Genomic DNA, 22,283 nt, shown 5'->3' on the forward strand with positions numbered 1-22,283 from the left:
TGTTGTGGAGGCGTTCTGTATCAGTGAGTCAGTGTTTTGTTGTGCAGGCGTTCTGTATCAGTGAGTCAGTGTTTTGTTGTGCAGGCGTTCTGTATCAGTGAGTCAGTGTTTTGTTGTGCAGGCGTTCTGTATCAGTGAGTCAGTGTTTTGTTGTGCTGGCGTTCTGTATCAGTGAGTCAGTGTTTTGTTGTACAGGCGTTCTGTATCAGTGAGTCAGTGTTTTGTCATGCAGGCGTTCTGTATCCGTGACGAGAAGGGGAAGCAGCTCAACTGTCGCCTGATGCACCTGCGCCGCTACTTCAGTCGCATCATGAGCAAGACACGCATGCTGCTGGAGACGGTGTGTAAATACCTGGAGAGCAAGGAGAACCACTCCGAGGTCACCACCATCGTCAGGGAGGACTTTGTACGTACATGTCACACAGTATTCATTCCCTGCTTTAAACATAAACTGGGTAGGGTGGGGTAGCGATTAGTGACCATGTATTTAAAAAAAACACTGGAAAAAAATGTGTTTGGATTATATTTAGTCATGTTTACAAAATACACAATTGCAGGATCTTCCAGAGGTAGCCTTCAAAAGGCTGATCAAGGACAAATCGTTCTTCGTGGTGCAAGATGTACCATACCGCCAGTTCTACCCTGATGCCCCAGAAGAGGAGTTTCTCACAAAGCAAGTCTATACTTACCCTGCTCATACAAAGTCTAAAGTCATTGCAACATATTAAACACTAATTGTCAAGATGTCTGTCCACACAGGCTGGCATACTGACGTGTATGGGTCAGATGACAAGATGGTTATCAGCCAATCAGTTAGCTGGATTATATTACTAGTAATGACAAATATATATACATGTATCGTTTGTGTTAATACATGACCGCCAATACAATACTTGTATCATGGCATAGAGTGTCGCGATGCACCGAATATTGTAAATATGTGAATCGTTACCCTCCTATAAACATCTTTTCGTGCTATTTTGTGACTGAACAAATGTACGATGGAGCATTAATCCACTTGCACACATGCAGTCCTGTCGTGACCAGGAAATAGTTTTGACAGGTCGATGCCGTTTTTCTGTCAGGTCATTCCTGAAGGAGCGGAACCTGAAAGTCATCAAGTTGGTGAAGCCATTCAAGGAGGAAGTAGATGATGACGATGATGACGAGGAAGATGACAGGGTTGCAGGTGAGCTGATGGTGATTATAGGACCAGGTCATAGGGGGTTGACCAGTGTTCGGGTTTGGGTGATCCATAGTATTTCAAAGTCCTTTATCTCATGTTTCATGGATTTCACCTTTCAAATTATCAGAAACCAATTGTAGATATGATGAACTGACCGTTTTATGTTTTGGCGATGGGAAACAGTTATCTATTACAAGTTTTCTACACTTCATATGTTTACCCCGTCGTCCTTAGCAACCAATGGTGGTCGTAAGAGCAACTTGGATGACACTGCACTCAGACTCGGATTGTTGCTTTTATAAGTAATATCAATCACTGGATTGTCTTGTCCAGATTTGAATATATAATGGACTGCCATCTTAAAGCTGGAATATTGCCGAGTGCACATTTAACAACAAATTACTTTTATTATGTTTGCGTCTGACTTTCTATGTATTTGGTCAGACGTGTCAGATTTGAATACGAAAATTGGTTATCACTTCCCCCTCAGATTATGCAGCGGTGCCGTGGTTGTATGAGCGGCCACTTCTTCAGCAGGCAATGATGCATTTTGAGAAGGCGGGTGCGCAGGGGTTGATGCAGACACAGCTGCAGTCGTTGATGACCCTGCCCCGTCTCGAGTGTCGCACCATTGTACGCAACCTCCTCAAGTGTGGGGTCATCACCAGTGTCATGAAAAGTTTCGGCAAACAGAGAACTTCAATGTAAGTCAGACCCATCATTGTGTCCCATGTTAGTAGGATGTGCAGCAGTCTGTCACACCTGTTCATGGTATGACTACACCCGTGAATATCCGGGGTAGAATAGGTCTTCAGCCACCCATGCTTGTCATAAAAGGCGACAATGCTTGTCGTTAGAGACGACTAACGGGATCGGGCGGTGAGGCTCACTGACTTGATCATGCATGTCATCGTATCCCAATCGAGTGGATTGATGTTCATGATGTCAATCATTGGATTGTCTGGTCCAGACTCGATTATTTACAGACTGCTGTCATATAGCTGGACTATTGCTGAGTGCGGCGTTAAACAACAAACATGGTATAACAGGGATGTTTAGACAAAAGTGGATCAACCTGTTGCGACAGTGTGTTTGTGCCACCCTGTCAAATGATCCTATGATTAAAGGCAAAACACTGCTCATCCACACACTGTAAATGTTGAGTGGCAGCAGCAGACGTGCTGATGCTTAATGAATATTTTACAATACCTATTTAAATTAACTTGGGGGCTCTCGGTTGCTCACAACCTCATTTTGGCATTTACACTTCACCCAATGGCAACAATAACATGGAGTGAACTAAGTATCCCCCAAGTAGTACAGGGCACATAGCTGGGATAGTCCGGGTCCACGACCCCAGGGCACACATTCGCGGGATAGTCCGGGTCTGAGACCCCAGGGCATCAAATCCCACGAGATAGTCTGGGTCTTCGACCCCACGACAACGCATCTCGGGCTGTGGTCCTATACTACCCTACCTTTAAATGCAACAGAGTCTGCCTCCAAATTTTTGCCAAATATCGTATTAAAATAAATATATTCCATTTACTCCTTTTTGTGTTGTTACTGCACAAACTATTTAAATTCAAAAGCTTATTCTGAATCGTGGGGGCATGTGCTGCAATGTGCTGTACAGAGTTGCATCCCTTAGCCATGCCAGCATCTTATGACCATGGGTTAGAATCCTGGTTCGTCCAAATTATGTTTCTTGGTTTGTGAGCACCATACCAGTGCTTGTAGGTTCCACCAAAGTGGTAAACGTCTAAGACCTGCTTTCTTCCCAGGTCATGCTGTGATATGACTGAAATACTGTTGAAAGCTGGGTAAACCCAGTTCACTCTTTCTAACGTGTGTGTTCAAAGGAAATGTTTACTTATTGTTTCAGTCTGATAGCTACCAAGTTTTACAATGCGAGCAAGCTGAGCCAAGAGTTTGACATTGAGAAGAGTCGCCTGATGGAACACATGCAGGGGGAGATTCTGTCAGCAGGTTGGTGGGATACACCATGTTTATCAGGGAAATAACATGGGTAGAATCAGACCTGTCTCTAGGAACACATGCAGGGGGAGATTCTGTCAGCAGGTTGGTGGGATACACCATGTTTATCAGGGAAATAACATGGGTAGTATCAGACCTGGCTCTAGGAACACATGCAGGGGGAGATTCTGTCAGCAGGTTGGTGGGATACACCATGTTTATCAGGGAAATAACATGGGTAGTATCAGACCTGGCTCTAGGAACACATGCAGGGGGAGATTCTGTCAGCAGGTTGGTGGGATACACCATGTTTATCAGGGAAATAACATGGGTAGTATCAGACCTGGCTCTAGGAACACATGCAGGGGGAGATTCTGTCACCAGGTTGGTGGGATACACCATGTTTATCGGGGAAATAACATGGGTAGTATCAGACCTGGCTCTAGGAACACATGCAGGGGGAGATTCTGTCACAGGGTTGGTGGGATACACCACGTTTATCAGGGAAATAACATGGGTAGAATAAGACCTGGCTCTAGGAACACATGCAGGGGGAGATTCTGTCACCAGGTTGGTGGGATACACCATGTTTATCAGGGAAATAACATGGGCATTGCATCTATACGAAAGTAAACATTTTTATAATGAAGAAAATCATGTTTTTTCCCCCATTTGCCAGCCAAGGACACTTAGTTTGGAATCCTAGATAAATCCAAGTAAACCCCAAATCACTTGCGAAATCTCTCCAGTGAACAGTAATCAAGTCCTGTGTCTTCCCCTTGCAGATGACAGCATAGCTGAGGTCGTGACAGACATGGAGAAATCGCAGACTGAGGCAATCGATGTCGATACCTCGGCTAGTCTGAAGCCAGACGTGACGACTATCAGTGTGTCCGTTGTCAGCACCCCAGAAGCAGATGCCACTAAAACTCCTCCTGGAAAAGCAGTGAAGCGGAAGGCAAAACACCCCAAGAGTGGATCACCGGCTGCCAAATCTCCCAAATCATCCATTTCCACCCCTGACGGCAACCTGTTGGACCTCAGTATGTACAGATAAATCATCATGTTGTGTGATGGAAAAAATGTCCACAGTTAATATTTACTATTGCGTTCATTGTTGAAAAACAATGTAATTTCAAATTACAAAAACAAATTTTAATATTTTCGATGGAATCCTTTCAAGGGCTGGTTTTGACTTCACACTTCAAGACATTAAGTCACTCACAAAGAAAAGGATGAAAAACAAATATCTGTTTGCAAGTAACACATTCTGACTGTCAATGCCATGTTTCAAAATTCATTGCCTAAGAGTGAGTGAGTATGTTTTATGCCCATTTTAGCAATATACCGGTGATAACATTGATTGGGGACACCAGAAGTGGGCTTCACATGTACCCATATGGGGAACTGAACCCGTGTCTACAACGTGATTAGAGAACGCTTGAACCACAAGGCTACCACCCACACCCCCCTGCCTAGGAACTATATCAGACTGTATCACCTGACTGTATATATGTTGTTGTGTTTGTTGTTTCATTCACAGATGTAACCCGGTTTCCTAATTTATTATCCATGTTGTACTAATAGATGTTCTGGGATGTACTGGGTCTATTCATTAACGACATTGGGGTTATCATTAATATGAACAGGCTGGTGACGTGTGCCACACTACACTTGGTTGCCAGTTGCATTACTGATGTCATTACCGGGCTCAGAATCCTTCAGCCAACAGTGCTATGAGGGTTTCAATGTCAACTGAAAATCAACCACTATCTCCATGAACAATGAGTGTTTGTCCTGCCTGAATAGAATTGTCAGTTATATGTGAGTGAGTGAGTGAGTTGGGTTTAACACCGCTTTTAACAGTATTCCAGTTATATCATGGCGTGTCAGCTTAATGTGGGAGGAAAGCCCGAAGTGATGCAGGTCTCAGACGTTAACCACTTCAGTGAAACCCACGAGCACAGGTATGGTGCTGACAAACCTAGAAACATCATCGGGGTGAACCGGGATTCGAACCCACAATCATAGGTTTCTGGCGTGCCCAAGGGATGCAACTCTGCACAGCGAATCGCGGCGCCTTGGATGACTGGGCCACCCGTGTCCCCTCAGTTATATGTGATACACAATCTACAGTAATCAGGATACTGGTCCAGACAGCCTTATGTTCTTGCATTCCACAGGCTAAGCAAATGGAATGAACTACATCCATTCTCTGCCCTGGTTGTAGCAGGGTTTTACTTTACCTACCAAACTAGGTCCTGGAGCCCTGGGGACCCCAAGGTTTAATTTCAAGGGTCCTTACAGGATATATGAATTTCAGGAATTTGTATTACTTGTGAAGTACTCGGGCAATGATTACTATTGTGCATCCTTAGGAATGCAGTAGATTATCTTCTGCATCCATTCAGTACATTTGTGTGTACTGGACTCATATTTCTGCGTTGTGTAAAATCCTGTTGTAGGCAGGTAGTATTTTTCTACTGGTGTCACATGTAGCCGGTGAAGTAAATAGCTTGAACAGCCTGATGTCTCAGTTAGTCTACAAGAGGAAACAGTTCAATGTACTATATATTTCAGAACATTTGACTGCCCTGAAGCTGAGGAGGGCAAACAAAATCCTTGACGCCTTGAAAGAAGCAAAGGTTTTTGAAAGTATTCCTGCCATCTACAAGGTGAGTCAGTGTGAGTCAGTGTAAATCAGTGTGAGTCAGTGGGAGTCAGTGTGAATCAGTGTGAGTCAGTGTGAATCAGTGTGAATCAGTGTGAGTCAGTGTGAATCAGTGTGAATCAGTGTGAGTCAGTGTGAATCAGTGTGAGTCAGTGTGAATCAGTGTGAGTCAGTGTGAGTCAGTGGGAATCAGTGTGAGTCAGTGTGAGTCAGTGTGAATCAGTGTGAGTCAGTGTGAATCAGTGTGAGTCAGTGTGAGTCAGTGTGAGTCAGTGTGAATCAGTGTGAGTCAGTGTGAATCAGTGTGAGTCAGTGTAAATCAGTGTGAGTCAGTGTGAGTCAGTGTGAATCAGTGTGAATCAGTGTGAATCAGTGTGAGTCAGTGTGAGTCAGTGGGAATCAGTGTGAGTCAGTGTGAATCAGTGTGAGTCAGTGTGAATCAGTGTGAGTCAGTGTGATTCAGTGTGAGTCAGTGTGAATCAGTGTGAGTCAGTGTGAGTCAGTGTAAATCAGTGGGAGTCAGTGTGAATCAGTGTGAATCAGTGTGAGTCAGTGTGAATCAGTGTGAGTCAGTGTGAATCAGTGTGAGTCAGTGTGAGTCAGTGTGAATCAGTGTGAATCAGTGTGAATCTGTGAGTCAGTGTGAATCAGTGTGAGTCAGCGTGAGTCAGTGTGAGTCAGTGTGAATCAGTGTGAGTCAGTGTGAATCAGTGTGAATCAGTGTGAGTCAGTGTGAATCAGTGTGAGTCAGTGTGAATCAGTGTGAATCAGTGTGAGTCAGTGTGAATCAGTGTGAGTCAGTGTGAATCAGTGTGAATCAGTGTGAGTCAGTGTAAATCAGCGTTTATCAGTGTGAATCATTTACTTCTGAAATTCTTGCTTCTTCCTGAACAACCTGTAAATGTCATGTAGAAGACTGTGAATGCTGTGGAAATGGTCATTACTTTGGAACTGATCTAACTCTTTTCTTCATCTGGACGTTATAGCTAGATGCTGGTGTATACTGACATGTAGTTGATGATGTTGCTAAATGTTGGTGTATACTGACATGTAGTTGATGTTGGTGCTAAATGCTGGTGTATACTGACATGTAGTTGATGATGTTGCTAGATGCTGGTGTATACTGACGTGTAGTTGATGATGTTGCTAGATGCTGGTGTATACTGATGTGTAGTTGATGATGTTGCTAAATGTTGTTGTATACTGACATGTAGTTGATGATGTTGCTAGATGCTGTTGTATACTGACATGTAGTTGATGATGTTGCTAGATGCTGATGTATACTGACATGTAGTTGATGATGTTGCTAGATGCTGTTGTATACTGACATGTAGTTGATGATGTTGCTAGATGCTGATGTATACTGACATGTAGTTAATGATGTTGCTAGATGCTGCTGATGACGGAGGCGGATGAGGGATGTACAGAGAGAATGGACAGGAAGACAATGACCCAACTCATCAACTGGCTAAAGGCCAACGGCAAAATCAAGATTATTAAGTCCATTGTTCAGCAAGAAGATCAGGTCCTTGAGGTTTGGAATCCAACATTTATAACTTGTCTTTGTAAGGCTTTCATAAGAAAAACAACAGCTGTTTCATGACAGGGCTTCACCTGACCCAAAATATGGTGTCCCTCCTGTGATGCAGATAATATTCACTGCGAGTTCCACTGAACACAAAAGTGTATGGATGTTGAAATGATTGACATTAATTAAATTGAACATGAACATACAATTTATCTGATGTCTAAGATCAGAAAAACAGTCAGGTTTTGGACAGTCTGCGACAGATTTACTTGCCTCAACTTGGTTCAAACAATGAAATCACCATGTATGATAAGCCTAAAGCATCACACATAGTTCATATTGTATGCTGTGCTCTAGGATCACCATTTTAATGCCTAGGACCCCAACAAAATGTATTACCTAAATTTCCCAGGACCATTGTCAAATCCTTGTTAATTACTACAGTTTTGAGATCAATTGTAACTATGGTAATATTAGAGATGATAAATAAGTTCTGTCTGAATGTATGCATGGTGTGATAAATTTCAGTTATAATAATGGTCTGATGTCCCTCAGTTGATGCTCACATGTTCTGATTCCACTGGAGTTTGTGTGTAATAATGGTCTGATTCCACTGGAGTTTGTGTGTAATAATGGTCTGATTCCACTGGAGTTTGCGTGTAATAATGTCCTGATTCCTCTGAAATTTGTGTGTAATAATGGTCTGATATCCTTCAATTGATACTCACTTGTTCTGATTCAGCTGGAGTTTGTGTGTTCGCCAGACGTGCAGCCTCAGGACCAGATAATCAAAACCTTCATCGATCACGCCAAGATGAAGAATTTTGGGATGAAGAAGAAACATGGCAGCAAGTCATCGAGGGGTGATCCAACACTGGTGCGTGGGGAAATACTGTTGTGTAGCTTTGTGTATGCCAGATCTGCTTTGACAGTATCACAAGATCTTTCTGCCTCATTTGGTCTCAGATTAACATTTTTTGTTGTTTCACAGACATTTCTTAGAAGTTGACGGATGACAAAGTAGACAATTATGGATAACAACTTTTTTTTATACAGTAATAGCGACGTTTCGGTATAGATCATTATTATATATGTAGCGGCCATAAAATTTCCGAGTCCCGTGATGGGATTCGAACCACAGACCTTCTACATTGGCGCCCAACGTGGGGCTGAGCACGTTCATATTAAATTTGAGCCAAATAAGCCTCAGTACCCTACTAGCTTGCTGACAGGGTTAACCTCTTTGGTCATGTGGACAAGGCGTCCGACCTCGAATCAGAAGGTCCGTGGTTCGAATCCCATCACAGGACTCGGAAATTTTATGGCCGCTACATATATATAAGTCATGGAGGTTGATGGAGAGGATTTGGATGTTTTCCCAGTTGATGTTGTGAGTATGGTTTTATGATGCTTTTAGCAACAAACCAGCAATATTCCAGCAATATCACGGCAGGGGACACCAGAAATGGGCTTCACACATTGAACCCGTGTCGGGAATCGAAAACAGCAAATGCTTTAACCACTATAGGCTACCTAACCTCCCCATTTTCAGTGTAGAGCTAGGTTACCTGTACATTTAAGGGTGGTGTGTCAGATGTTAAATAAAGCACAGATAAATCAACAGGTAACCTGTTTCTACATTAAGAACACAGTATGTTTATCTCCATTCTATGATGTGAACTTTTGTCAGCAAAACACTCTTTGGTGTTAGCAAAGATATTGAGTGAAGTGTAAATTATGGAAATATGACGATAGCCTTTAAAAAAAGTATTGCGCTGTATGTGCATAAACATTGTGGTACATTGTAATACTTTACTCACATATATGATAGGTATTGAAAGTGTGTAGCACAGCTAATTTGTAAGCCAACACGAAGCAGAAAGCTGTTCCCTCACCCTCCCTCTCGCCAAACTGTGTAGGAAGCTCTTCCTTCACCCTCCCTCTCGCCAAACTGTGTAGGAAGCTCTTCCTTCACCCTCCCTCTCGCCAAACTGTGTAGGAAGCTCTTCCTTCACCCTCCCTCTCGCCAAACTGTAGGAAGCTCTTCCTTCACCCTCCCTCTCGCCAAACTGTGTAGGAAGCTCTTCCTTCACCCTCCCTCTCGCCAAACTGTGTAGGAAGCTCTTCCTTCACCCTCCCTCTCGCCACACTGTGTAGGAATCTGTTTCCTCACCTTCCCTCTCGCCAAACTGTGTAGGAAGCTCTTCCTTCACCCTCCCTCTCGCCAAACTGTGTAGGAATCTGTTTCCTCACCTTCCCTCTCGCCAAACTGTGTAGGAAGCTCTTCCTTCACCCTCCCTCTCGCCACACTGTGTAGGAATCTGTTTCCTCACCTTCCCTCTCGCCAAACTGTGTAGGAAGCTCTTCCTTCACCCTCCCTCTCGCCAAACTGTGTAGGAATCTGTTTCCTCACCCTCCCTCTCGCCAAACTGTGTAGGAAGCTCTTCCTTCACCCTCCCTCTCGCCAAACTGAGTAGGAATCTGTTTCCTCACCTTCCCTCCACTATTTGCAGCATCTGCCACCAGATCTTCCCGAGAGTCTTCGAGAGAGCATCATGAAGTTCCGCGAGTATCGTAGCAAGCTGAAGGTGGAGGAGATGGTGTATGACCCGGTAGTGTAAACATTTAAACATTTACTGAATCAGTAGTGAGGGACCAGGAACCAGATAATTTGTCCCCAGAATTTACAGCATTAATTCATGAGGAATTCTGTAATACAGACTTTCAAGTTTGTTTTTGTATATATTACGTAGTCATTTAAGCCAAGAAAATGAAGAAAATATAGGTAATGTTAACCCTACAGAAAACCTGACTAGACTCAGCATGTTGTTCACAAATTGTGACGTCATGAAAAATGGATGACGTCATGTCATATTGTTCTCAACAGCAAAGTAATATGATGTCATATCGCTCGACTGACCATTGAACAATGAGAATCGCTATAGAGCATTTGTGTAAATATCAGTTAGGACATGCAATCTTTCTATCCTAATGAATAATATTATTTTGTTTTATATTAATTTTGTTGTGTTGTCACTGCATCATTGGACTGTCCTCTGTTTCAGAGTGCACTGCTACAGATAATATGAGTCCTCAGTTTCTTGGTTTCAATTCTCTGTGTTTTGTCTGCAGAAGGAATGTTTGTTGATGACAGCATTGTGTTTCAGAGTGCACTGCTACAGATAATATGTGTTTTGTCTGCAGAAGAAATGTTTGTTGACGACAGCATTGTGTTTCAAAGTGCACTGCTACAGATAATATGTGTTTTGTCTGAAAGAAGGAATGTTTGTTGATGACAGCATTGTGTTTCAGAGTGCACTGCAACAGATAATATGTGTTTTGTCTGAAAGAAGGAATGTTTGTTGACGACAGCATTGTGTTTCAGAGTGCACTGCTACAAATAATATGTGTTTTGTCTGCAGAAGGAATGTTTGTTGATGACAGCATTGTGTTTCAGAGTGCACTGCTACAGATAATATGTGTTTTGTCTGAAAGAAGGAATGTTTGTTGACGACAGCATTGTGTTTCAAAGTGCACTGCTACAGATAATATGTGTTTTGTCTGAAAGAAGGAATGTTTGTTGACGACAGCATTGTGTTTCAAAGTGCACTGCTACAGATAATATGTGTTTTGTCTGAAAGAAGAAATGTTTGTTGACGACAGCATTGTGTTTCGGAGTGCACTGCTACAGATAATATGTGTTTTGTCTGCAGAAGGAATGTTTGTTGATGACAGCATTGTGTTTCAGAGTGCACTGCTACAGATAATATGTGTTTTGTCTGCAGAAGAAATGTTTGTTGACAACAGCATTGTGTTTCAGAGTGCACTGCTACAGATAATGTGTGTTTTGTCTGCAGAAGAAATGTTTGTTGACAACAGCATTGTGTTTCAGAGTGCATATATGAAGTACAACTTCCTGCCAAAGGTGAAGCGACACAAGATGGTGTATGAGTACCTCCACTACCTCCTGTACGGCTACGCTGGCCACCTTGTTGATCAGTCAGATTCTACCGAGGCCTCAGCTCTGAGTCAGGACGATGAGTCAGGGGACACAGGAGCGAAGGTACACACCCTTTGTGACTTTATGACTATAAATAATGAGTGTGTGAACAGGTATGGCTTTGGGACATTTTAAGCAATATTCCAATTTTTCAAAAGTCTAGACATTTTGCATGAAATAGTTAACTTTCATTGAGAAGATATCAAATGAAAATATGATTTTCACTTCTCACTGTCCTTGTTTTCACTCATCAGTCAGACGAACAGAGTCACCTGTCTGTCCATGAACAGATCGAGGCCATGAAAGAACCGCCACTTTATCTGGATGATTTGACATGGAAACGGTACCTGGCGCCACTTCGGTCTAACCATGGTATGTAGTCAGTAAGATGAAGGGTGTGGAGTTTATGTTGTGTTGAGAGTTGTTATCTTGTTAGCTGCAAGTTTTGGAATATTTCCTAAAAATATATGTTTTCTCAGAGCTACAGGATAAGCTTTTGGCTATTTGGGTATTTTACCCAGGGGTTTAATTTTGATTGGGTATCCACAAGTTTTAGAGAGTATTCAAATTTTATTTACCCACCTGTTTCTTGACATTTGGGTATTTCACTTAAAACCTGTTTCGTAACAATCCCTGTAAATCATTTGAAACTATATGAATAGTAGTATACCCGTCAGCGTCTGCTTGGGGCTCCCTGTCCGGAAATCCATATTTTTGTTTACAAAACCTAGCATTGTAAGAAAGTTGCTTTTGTTTTAATTACCAATCAGCGACTAATTAAAACACTATATGTACATTGACTAGGCATGGTGGGCTTTTCAATTGTCATCTATCAGTATGTTTGTCACAGAAGCTTTTCCAAATGTACCGTAACTGTCGATGAGTGAATTTGGCGATCGGCTGATACACAATCACTTTATCTAACAGTTGTAGTAAATACAATTGTTTTGTTTAATCGTTGTAATAAACGCATTAATTTTATTTCAATAGTGTATTTATAATTGTTGTTGCGTATTTCATATGCTAGGATTTGATTTGTTGACATATTTTAGTTTATTTAATGCGTATTTTATGCAAATATGCAGCTTATCTTGAGCTCTGTTTCCTGCCTTGTTTGTAGGACATGGCCAGGGTTGGTTTTTGATGAGTGACGTGCTTGTGCTGATGCCTCTGGTTGTCTACTGCAAGGTCGTCAGTCTGCCATACAAGGTCAGTCATACTGCTGTAATTGCTCTGTAATGTAAAACAATGTTCACACATTTATTGGTAATGTTATGTTACGTCTTATACTGACAGCCATTAATCAAATCACAAAGCTTTTTATGGGTAATATTGGCTAATACCCCTTCATTCAATGAGTTGCCATCTTGGTAGGTCTGTGCTGAGTTGTGGACCTTTGTTGTTCCAGGATCCACTGTTCCACTCCAGCCCAAATACTATAAATCTTGAAATTAACGTGAACGTGAATTAAAAGCGAAAAATGCGAGTGGTCTTTGCTCGCATTATTAAACATCACATTTATATCAACAATAAGACATTTCGGGTAGCAGAAATACCAACTTTGACATATGCTTTAAAAACAAACAACTATGTATTCCACATCACTGTTAATTGAGCAGCACTTGTAACAAGTATATAAACAATGTCATTCAAACACTAATTACATCCTGTGAATTGTCACTGCTGGGCCAAGACAAGAGTTCTACTCACTTATGTCATCACTGATCACACCTGCAAGTCAAGACAGACGCAGGGGCATGGGTGGCCCAGTCGTCTAAGGCGCCGCGATTCGCTGTGCAGAGTTGCGTCCCTTTGGCATGCCAGAAACCTATGATTGTGGGTTCGAATCACGGTTCGCCCCGATTATGTTTCTAGGTTTGTCAGCACCATACCTGTGCTTGTTGGTTTCACCGAAGCGGTAAACGTCTGAGACCTGCATCAAGCTGACATGCAACGATATAGCTGGAATACTGTTAAAAGTGGCGTTAAACCAAACTCACTCACCCAGACAGACGCCACCCGCGCAACACAGTGTCTTTGTTCTTTGCGACTGCATCAAAGGCTGACACAAGCCAGCGTGCATGTATCGTTTTGGCGGAAGTACTCAACTCAGCGCTAATAAGCGGTGTTATTTGGTGTGTGATTGGATTATTGTAAGGTTTAATTAAGGTGAGGATTTTCCTGTATTTTCTTTAGATATAAATCCACTGATGCTTGAGAGGAGGGGGTTGTCGCAATCATATTAAGTCACATTTTTGGCTAGGGGCCAGCGGTTGCATTCTTTTGGAGACGCATTAATTTCACGATTTACAGTACTGAACTCACTCCACTCCACATACTGAACTCACTCACATTCTATTTACAGATTGATGGTCTGATTGAGATGCTGGACCACCCTAAGAAGCGGTTCTACCCAGTGGTGTGCCTCCCGCCCTCCATCAGACAGCAGGTGCTGTTCGCGCGGCGCTACACACAGTCCTTCCACGACAGCTGCTACCAGCTCTGCCTCATGGGGCTGCTGTCATTTGGGCCGCAGGTCTTCAAAGATAAGGACAAGGTGACTTATTTTCCTGTCAAATGTATGTGTTGAACTTACATTTACAGTCAGTGATAATCAAGTGAATAAGAAGTTGATGTACAAGTAAAAAAATTATAGCATATCGATAAATTGATATTTTGTTGCAAATCAAATTTCTAATGTTTGCAGTAAATGATTAGGAAAAAGGTTTTGTGTTGTATTGAGGTCTAATGACATTGAGTTATCGATGTATCAGCGAATAATTTCATCCATTAAAGAATGTGGTGTCACAAATTCATTCAGTATCCTCTGAAACTTATGAAAATGGGGATGTAGGTAGGGATGTCATTGTATATCTCTCTGTCGATGTAGCGGTAAATTCTTAATGTTGATGCGGTATTGATACAAAATAGTGAATTGATAAATTGCAAGTCTACATAGGGATTTTTTTCATGCACATACAGAGTCATTATTTTTATTTTGAATCAGTACATCAATATATTTTGATACTTTTGAGTTGATATATGTCAATTCTAAAAGTTCCAATGAAAGACACCATTTATGGAAAGTCAGGGCGGGAATGATTCAATGTGGATGCATTGTGATTAGGGCTGGGACGGGTAACTCTGATACCCGGGTCGAGTGGGTACTGAGTAGGACCCGGGTACCCACAGGACTACCCGGACCTGTGGTTGGTCACGTGATATAATTGTTTAATGACAAAAATTATCTAGAACTCTATGGTTACACTACAAGTCACTAATGTTCGCGTTTCTTTCTGACTATGCACCCATTCCTTCTGATTTTTCATATGGTTGAATAAAGATATAACTTAAGTCGACTTCAGTGTATACATGACCATGATTGTTTAATACATGTATCTAAATACGTTTTGCAAGTGCTGTGGTAAAACAATTCCCAATCGGACATTTTGTATCTCTTGAGACCTACAGTGGGTGCGATATCGATATGCCTAAAAAAATAAAAGAATTGGTTCTCAGGCAATGTCTTTTGAAAATAAAGTGTGGATGGGAGGTGTTTTTTTGTTTGGTTGTTCAAACTAGTGTGTACAATTAATCTAAATCAACCTGGGAAAGGGCCTTCCTACATAAATGTATTCCTTGATGAGTAAAATACTGGAATACAGTATTTGACTACCATTGGACTACCAATAAATGCATACTACACTCATACAGTGAGCGTTAATTTTATTTTACAACGCGAAGACAATATGGTGAGCACAAATAACTGGACGAAGATCTGTACTGAAGTACGCGAGTTAGTCCTATTATTACATTAGTCCTATTATTACACTCTCTGGCTGTAAAAGTGTTCATTGTAGTATATCGACTTACATTTGTAATCCATTGTAATAAATTTATCCAAGATTCTACCATGACTACCTGAAATACTTGAATTTGATTGGACAATAAAAAAAAAAAAAAATTCGGCATAATCAATTTGGATTGAAAATGCATCTGATTTAATGACTGCTTCACTGCGCATTTATATAACACAGTCTGCTTTCTACGAACTTCCCCGCAAAACTGTCACTGTTGGTGATCCCTGTTGGTACACTTTAAAACCACTTGGCCACAATCCTCTGTCACAAATAATGAAATGTTTGAAATTCTGGCATGTTATTTCCCCTAACTCACACATACATGTTTGCTTTGTGGCAGTGTTTTATGTTCCTTCAAAAGAAGGCTCTCCTGCTGGACACAAGGACATCCATCATTGCCTACTGCAAGACCACCCCAGAACTGGATGTATCCTTCAAGGAGCAATACTACACACTCAACACAGATGAGGATGTCCACACTTACTGGTGTGACCTGGAGGTCATTGCCCTCAACTCCAACCTCGGCTACAAGGGAGGTAAGTGCTGTTGATGATGAGTGAGTGAGTGAGTTTTACGCCGCTTTTAGCAATATTCCAGCAATATCACGGCGGGGGACACCAGAAATAGGCTTCACACATTGTACCCATGTCGGGAATCGAACCCGGGTCTTCGGCGTGACGAGCGAACGCTTTAACCACTAGGCTACCCGACCACCCCTTGTTGAGGATGATGATCTATATAGATTAAAAGTCTATATATGTCATGAAATAGTTAGCGTTCGTTGAGAAAATATAATAAAATGTGGAAAATTATATCCATTTGTGTATTTATCCTTTGTTTTCAATGGATGTGGAGGTCCATGTGCAGACAGTAAAGCCTTATGAATAGCTGACGATACGGTCACTTTGATGTGTAAAAATATATCGTCATACTCCTCACTCCAGCAGTAGCATAATTTTAGATATTTTTAAGTTTTAAGTTGTTTTATTATAATTATACAAAACAATATGTAGATTTAACTAAAAAGGCCTCCTTTAAGCTAGGCTGCTCTCATTTCGGAATAAATGTGTTTGTTTACAAACAAGAGAAATGTTCCTTCTCGTTATATGCAAATTAGCTTGTGGCAGTAGTGCAATGCTAACTCATCACTGCACCGGAGTAGAACACTTCGTACAGTAAGTCTCTCTGCTCTGCTTGCTTCAGTGTTGGACAACGAAGACGACACAGAGCCAAGCTTCTCCCTGGTGGACGCCCTAACTAATGTCAAGTTCCAGGAGGACCCCCCCATCCCATACCTCCCGGGGGACCGGCGTGGTGCTTCGGGCTTCGACTCCAGCCTATTCCTGTAAGTCAATTGAAACACACTCTCTTTCAGGAGCTACGAGACTTGGTAATAACTTTCCTGTATTTGCAGGTGCAAGTGTGCATTTTAGATTCTTAATTCTGATTGGACAAATGAAGCCATATGACATCACAGTGCTTCATCGTTGAGAAAAATACGATATGACGTCATCCATTGTTCATGACATCACAGGGGCGGTCGGGTAGCCTAGTGGTTAAAGCGTTCACTCGTCATGCCTAAGACCTGGGTTCGATTCCCGACATGGGTACAATGTGTGAAGCCCGTTTCTGGTGTCCCCCGCTGTGATATTGCTGGAATATTGCTAAAAGTGACGAAAACCATACTCACTCACTCATGACATCACAAATTGATTACATGACGTCATCTGAACAATAGGCTGCCTTCATAAACGTTTCGCTCCAGGGTTTGCATTTCATACATTTTTTCTTCATTTTCCCTCTTAAAATGTCAGTGAGTAATAGATAGAGTTATCCACACGAAACTCGGATTTACGCATTATTTATCCCCTGTGAATGAATGATGTACGTCCCTTGTCAAAGGCTCGGAATTAACACATTCATTTACTCGAGACAGATAATCATAATTCCTCATAGTTCATTGGTTATTCTCTAATGAATCATTCAAACACCATTTTAATTATTCGCTGACTCCTGTGTTGAGAAACAGACCGATCCAGCAGTTTATGTTTCCCCTAATTAGACAGTGTATCATGACACCAAGTACAGACACCGGAGCATTGTCCATGTTTAACATTCCGGGGGTACCATATAGTTGTATCCAGCAGTTGATGATTCCCCTAATTAGACAGTGTATCATGACACCAAGTACAGACACCGGAGCATTGTCCATGTTTAACATTCCGGGGGTACCATATAGTTGTATCCAGCAGTTGATGATTCCCCTAATTAGACAGTGTATCATGACACCAAGTACAAACACTGGAGCATTGTCCATGTTTAACATTCCGGGGGTACTATATAGTTGCATAGTCAAGCTGCTGTGCAGAGTTGCGTCCCTTAGGCGAGGCAAGATCATTTAATTAGAGGTTTGAATCCAATATTTTCATGATTATGATCATTGGTTTGTTGGCATGCTTATGGGTTTCCCTAAGTAAACAAATATGGAACTCTGATCGCTATTGTCTTCAGCTGAAGGAACATGGGACAATGTATGGGAGGGTGTTTGGTAGCTAGGCGGGCGGGGATGAAAATGTAATAAAATTAATTTATCATGGCCATATTTTTACAAAATCGTATTGTATTGCATTGTATTTGCATTGTATTTGAATTGTATTGTATTGTATTTGTTTTGTTTTGAATTGTATTGAATTTGTATTGTATTGTATTGTATTGTATTTGTATTTGTATTTGTATTTGTTTTGAATTGTATTGTATTGTATTGTATTGTATTTGTATTTGAATTGTATTGTATTGTATTTGTTTTGTTTTGAATTGTATTGTATTTGTTTTGTTTTGTATTGTATTGTATTGTATTGTATTGTATTGTATTGTATTTGTATTGTATTTGTATTGTATTTGTGTTGAATTTGTAATGTATTGGGCCCACCATTGCTGTTATGCAGCCATCTCATCCGTAACTGGTCTCGTCCGGGGGAGGTGAGACGGAAGAAGCCAGACACACACAACGAGCTGGTCAAGAGGCGAGCGGCGCAGCGAACACGCAAAAAGAGTAAGCTTTCTTTCCTAGGAAAGAACTTCAGAAACTCATGTTCAGAGAAGGTTCAAAAGGAACAGCTGGCTGTAGATTCATGTTCATAATGGCTCTGTTTAGTTGTAGACTTGAAACGCTAATTACAACACAATTTTTCTCTATCCAACTCATAAAATTTATTTAAAAAATGCCAGGGGTCATTAAACGAGTAGTACATAATTTATTTCAGCAAGTGTATGTCTTGTATCGATACAGAGAGAAAAGCATCGTTTCGCCCCTAATGCCTTGTATGTGTGGACGTTATCTCATGTCTGCCGTAGGAGCTGACTAAGTTGGGGATTGGTTGGTCACACTCTGTTGTGTATGATTGTGCCATGAGTGTGCCCCTTCAAAGATGCTGGTTCTAATGGGCCTTCAACACATGCTTGTCTCAAGAGGCGACAAATACGATTGAAGGTCAGGCTCGCTGAGTTGGTTCCAATGTGATCCCAATTGCATAGATTGATGCTCATGTTGTCAGTCACTGGATTGTCTGGTCCAGACTCAATTATTTAGATATAACTGAATCCAGCATTAAACAACAAACAAACAAAACCTTGAATGCGGGGCATTGATCATGCAATTAACCAATGACTGTAGTCTTGTTTATTGCAAGCAACTTTGACATATGATATATAACTGGGGCTTATGGTTAAAAGGTGGTACTAGTCAACCCTGATCATGTCGATATGTTTCACGTGTCATCAAAAACACTGGTGTGCCTGGCCCGGACTTGCTTGTTCCCAGGGCGCCATGATGTTGCTTGAATATTGCTGAACGTAGCATACCTAAATGCATGTCCATTGTTCCTTCATTGATTCTACTGGTCAAGTGGGACGTTAGTGTAACTCCATCTTAGTTGTATTGCACTGTCAGTAACTGAACATTCAGATGTGTCTTTTGTTAAAATCAAGTGAAAACAGGGGGCACGGGTGGCCCAGTCGTCTAAGGCGCCACGATTCACTGTGCAGAGTTGCGTCCCTTGTGCTTGCCAGAAACCTATGATTGTGGGTTTGAATCACGGTTCGCCCCGATTATGTTTCTAGGTTTGTCAGCACCATACCTGTGCTCGTGGGTTTCACCAAAATGGTAAACGTTCTGAGACCTGCATCACTTCGGGTTTTCCTCCCACATTAAGCTGACACGCCGTGATATGACTGGAATACTGTTAAAAGCGGCGTTAAACCCAACTCACTCACTCACTCAAGTGAAAAGAGGTACAGTAAACTGCGGTTATAACAAACTCAAAGGGACCACTAATTTTAGTTTGTTATAACTGTAGTACAGCATACATAAGCAAATGGATGAGACCCCAAAATCCCAGTTCACTATATATATCTGTCAGGTCATTATAAGCGTGTTCGTTATAAACGTAGTTTACTGTATATGCATAACTTATTCGTCTCATTGTTTCTAGAAACAGGTGTTCAAGAGAGGAATGAAGGTGGGAGATTGAAGTTCCTGTCAACGTCTCTCAGCAAGCGCCTACCGCGATTAATCCCACAACAACAGCTGGGCATGATGGGACCTTTCAGTTAGTAGCACTCTGTATTCTTCAGTCATATATTTACACACACACACACACACACACACACACACACACACACACACACTCTTGAAATTAGCAGACATTTACCGATTGGCATGAGGAATGAATAACACGAAACATGTGACAAACAAACAATGAGAAAATAAAGTAATTACATTACCTTTAGTATTGATCATTATTGACAATACTGGCATGGTTGTTAATTTATTTTAATTTAATTAATTTAATTAAATTATATTATACATTTATATACCGCAGGTATCCAGGTAATAGTATCTGCTCAAATGTGGTTTTATTTGTTCCCCGATCAGTGGATCTGTTTGCATTCCAGTTATCATTCTCAACTCCCTGGGGAGTATACAACCCAAGCTGCCTACAGGCGCTAAAAGGTTTTTTAACCCACCTCACATATCTGGTACCCGTTCCCTGCTGGGTGAACAGAGGCCCATTTGAACTTAGTCACTTGCCCAGGGTGACTCCAAACGTTTTGACACTTGTGTATGTACGTATTCGTGTGTCTACCATCGGGTCATCTACCATCAGACGAGTGAGTTCTTTTGAGTGCACAGGGTGTATGTACTGTACACTGGGGGTAGTGACTGTTGTAATATCGAGTAATGACTGCTCCCTATCATATCAGTCCAGTATAATAACTGATCCCTGTACATCCAGGCTTTTTAAGATCATGGCCTCCGAGAGTAAATATGTCAAGTCAGACGTGCTTCTTGTTGTCTCTGTAATTAGTGTTTGGATAACACAGGATATTGAAACAGTGACAACACTGTAAAGTCTTGTAAACATTGTTAGGCCTAGGGCTGAATAACAACCAATTAACATACAAAATATGTATACATTTATGTATTATTACCAGTATAAAATACATAAATATAATAAAACAAAACAGCTCAAATATTCCACTTTCACATCACAAGCTCATATAAAAGTCAACATGAAGTTAAACGAAATCGGAATTATATCTGAAGGAATTATTATAAAGAAGGAATATGCAGGACCAAGGTTTTACTTTGAGATAACTGTAAGTTCAACACATGTAAGTTTGACACAACAGTGTTATATGGCTGGAATATTGCTGAATTTGAGCAATATAAACTTTTGTTACTCTCCAACACTTTGATCACATGGAAATGTTTATGTATCTTTGTTTGTGTATCCAGCTGAAGACAATAAACCAACCATGTCTAAGAGGACTCGAGGAAACCGGGGTGGGAAGGGCGTGAAGAGGAAGCCTCTGGACAAATCTGCTGACGGTAATCACCTTCTGCAGAATAAGTAGCTCAAGGTTTATTCTTGTTTTCAGAGGGGTGTTGGAGCAGCCCAGTGGTTAAAGCGTTCGCCCGGGTCCGATTCCCCACATGGGTGCAATGTGTGTCCCCCTAATGATATTGATGGGGGCAGTGGGGTAGCCTAGTGCTTAAAGCATTCGCCCGGGTCCCCACATGGGTGCAATGTGCGAAGCTTGTGTCCCCCTTATGATATTGATGGGGGCAGCGAGGTAGCCTAGTGCTTAAAGCGTTCACTCATCATGCCGAAGACTCAGGTTTGATTCCCCACATGGATGCAATGAGCGAAGCTGGTGTCCCCCTAATGATCTTGATGGGGGCAGCAAGGTAGCCTAGTGCTTAAAGCGTTCACCCATCATGCCGAAGACTCGGGTTTGATTCCCCACATGAATGCAATGAGCGAAGCTGGTGTCCCCCTAATGATCTTGATGGGGGCAGCAAGGTAGCCTAGTGCTTAAAGCGTTCACTCATCATGCCGAAGACTCGGGTTTGATTCCCCACATGAATGCAATGAGCGAAGCTGGTGTTCCCCTAATGATATTGATGGGGGCAGCAAGGTAGCCTAGTGCTTAAAGCGTTCACTCATCATGCCGAAGACTCGGGTTTGATTCCCCACATGAATGCAATGAGCGAAGCTGGTGTCCCCCTAATGATCTTGATGGGGGCAGCAAGGTAGCCTAGTGCTTAAAGCATTCACTCATCATGCCGAAGACTCGGGTTTGATTCCCCACATGAATGCAATGAGCGAAGCTGGTCACCCCCTAATGATCTTGATGGGGGCAGCAAGGTAGCCTAGTGCTTAAAGCATTCACTCATCACGCCGAAGGCTCAGGTTTGATTCCCCACATGGGTGCAATGGTTGAAACCCAGGGACAGGGATGGGGTGACCTGTAGGGAACTCTCAAGTGTGACCAGAGGCCTGTTCTTAGCAATATTCGTGCCATGACAGTCATAAATCTGTGTTATCGTATGAGAGTTTTAGCATCTTAGCACTCCCTTATGGAACAGGCCCTGGTTTATTATTTGTCTTCTTTCCCTGACTGTAGATTGTTGCTCACACTATTAACCACTGGTTTGTCTGGTCCAAGTTTAGGAGATAAACCTTTTCAGTTTTGATGTAGTTCATTGTTGATTAAGC

The 22,283-nt window shown here is 41.8% G+C and overlaps 1 protein-coding gene across 2 annotated transcripts in view; it reads left to right on the forward strand.

The window, feature by feature from the left end:
• LOC124121658 (general transcription factor 3C polypeptide 1-like) overlaps positions 1 to 22,283 on the forward strand; it is a 293,316-nt gene that overhangs the window by 8,125 nt on the left and 262,908 nt on the right. For both annotated transcript variants that reach the window (XM_048396961.1, XM_048396960.1), the window contains exons 7-25: positions 233 to 406; positions 558 to 673; positions 1,086 to 1,189; positions 1,677 to 1,890; positions 3,072 to 3,175; positions 3,949 to 4,206; positions 5,744 to 5,838; positions 7,225 to 7,368; positions 8,105 to 8,239; positions 9,876 to 9,974; positions 11,255 to 11,425; positions 11,617 to 11,734; positions 12,483 to 12,571; positions 13,728 to 13,919; positions 15,563 to 15,758; positions 16,426 to 16,567; positions 18,168 to 18,274; positions 19,713 to 19,829; positions 21,020 to 21,112. In XM_048396961.1, the coding sequence (XP_048252918.1) occupies positions 233 to 406; positions 558 to 673; positions 1,086 to 1,189; positions 1,677 to 1,890; positions 3,072 to 3,175; positions 3,949 to 4,206; positions 5,744 to 5,838; positions 7,225 to 7,368; positions 8,105 to 8,239; positions 9,876 to 9,974; positions 11,255 to 11,425; positions 11,617 to 11,734; positions 12,483 to 12,571; positions 13,728 to 13,919; positions 15,563 to 15,758; positions 16,426 to 16,567; positions 18,168 to 18,274; positions 19,713 to 19,829; positions 21,020 to 21,112 (2,668 nt within the window). The remainder of the gene's footprint in view (positions 1 to 232; positions 407 to 557; positions 674 to 1,085; positions 1,190 to 1,676; positions 1,891 to 3,071; positions 3,176 to 3,948; positions 4,207 to 5,743; positions 5,839 to 7,224; positions 7,369 to 8,104; positions 8,240 to 9,875; positions 9,975 to 11,254; positions 11,426 to 11,616; positions 11,735 to 12,482; positions 12,572 to 13,727; positions 13,920 to 15,562; positions 15,759 to 16,425; positions 16,568 to 18,167; positions 18,275 to 19,712; positions 19,830 to 21,019; positions 21,113 to 22,283) is intronic.

Source organism: Haliotis rufescens, unplaced genomic scaffold, assembly GCF_023055435.1.
Source record: "Haliotis rufescens isolate VD_foot unplaced genomic scaffold, xgHalRufe1.0.p SCAF_16, whole genome shotgun sequence".
In the NCBI taxonomy this organism is placed as follows: Eukaryota; Metazoa; Mollusca; class Gastropoda; order Lepetellida; family Haliotidae; genus Haliotis; species Haliotis rufescens.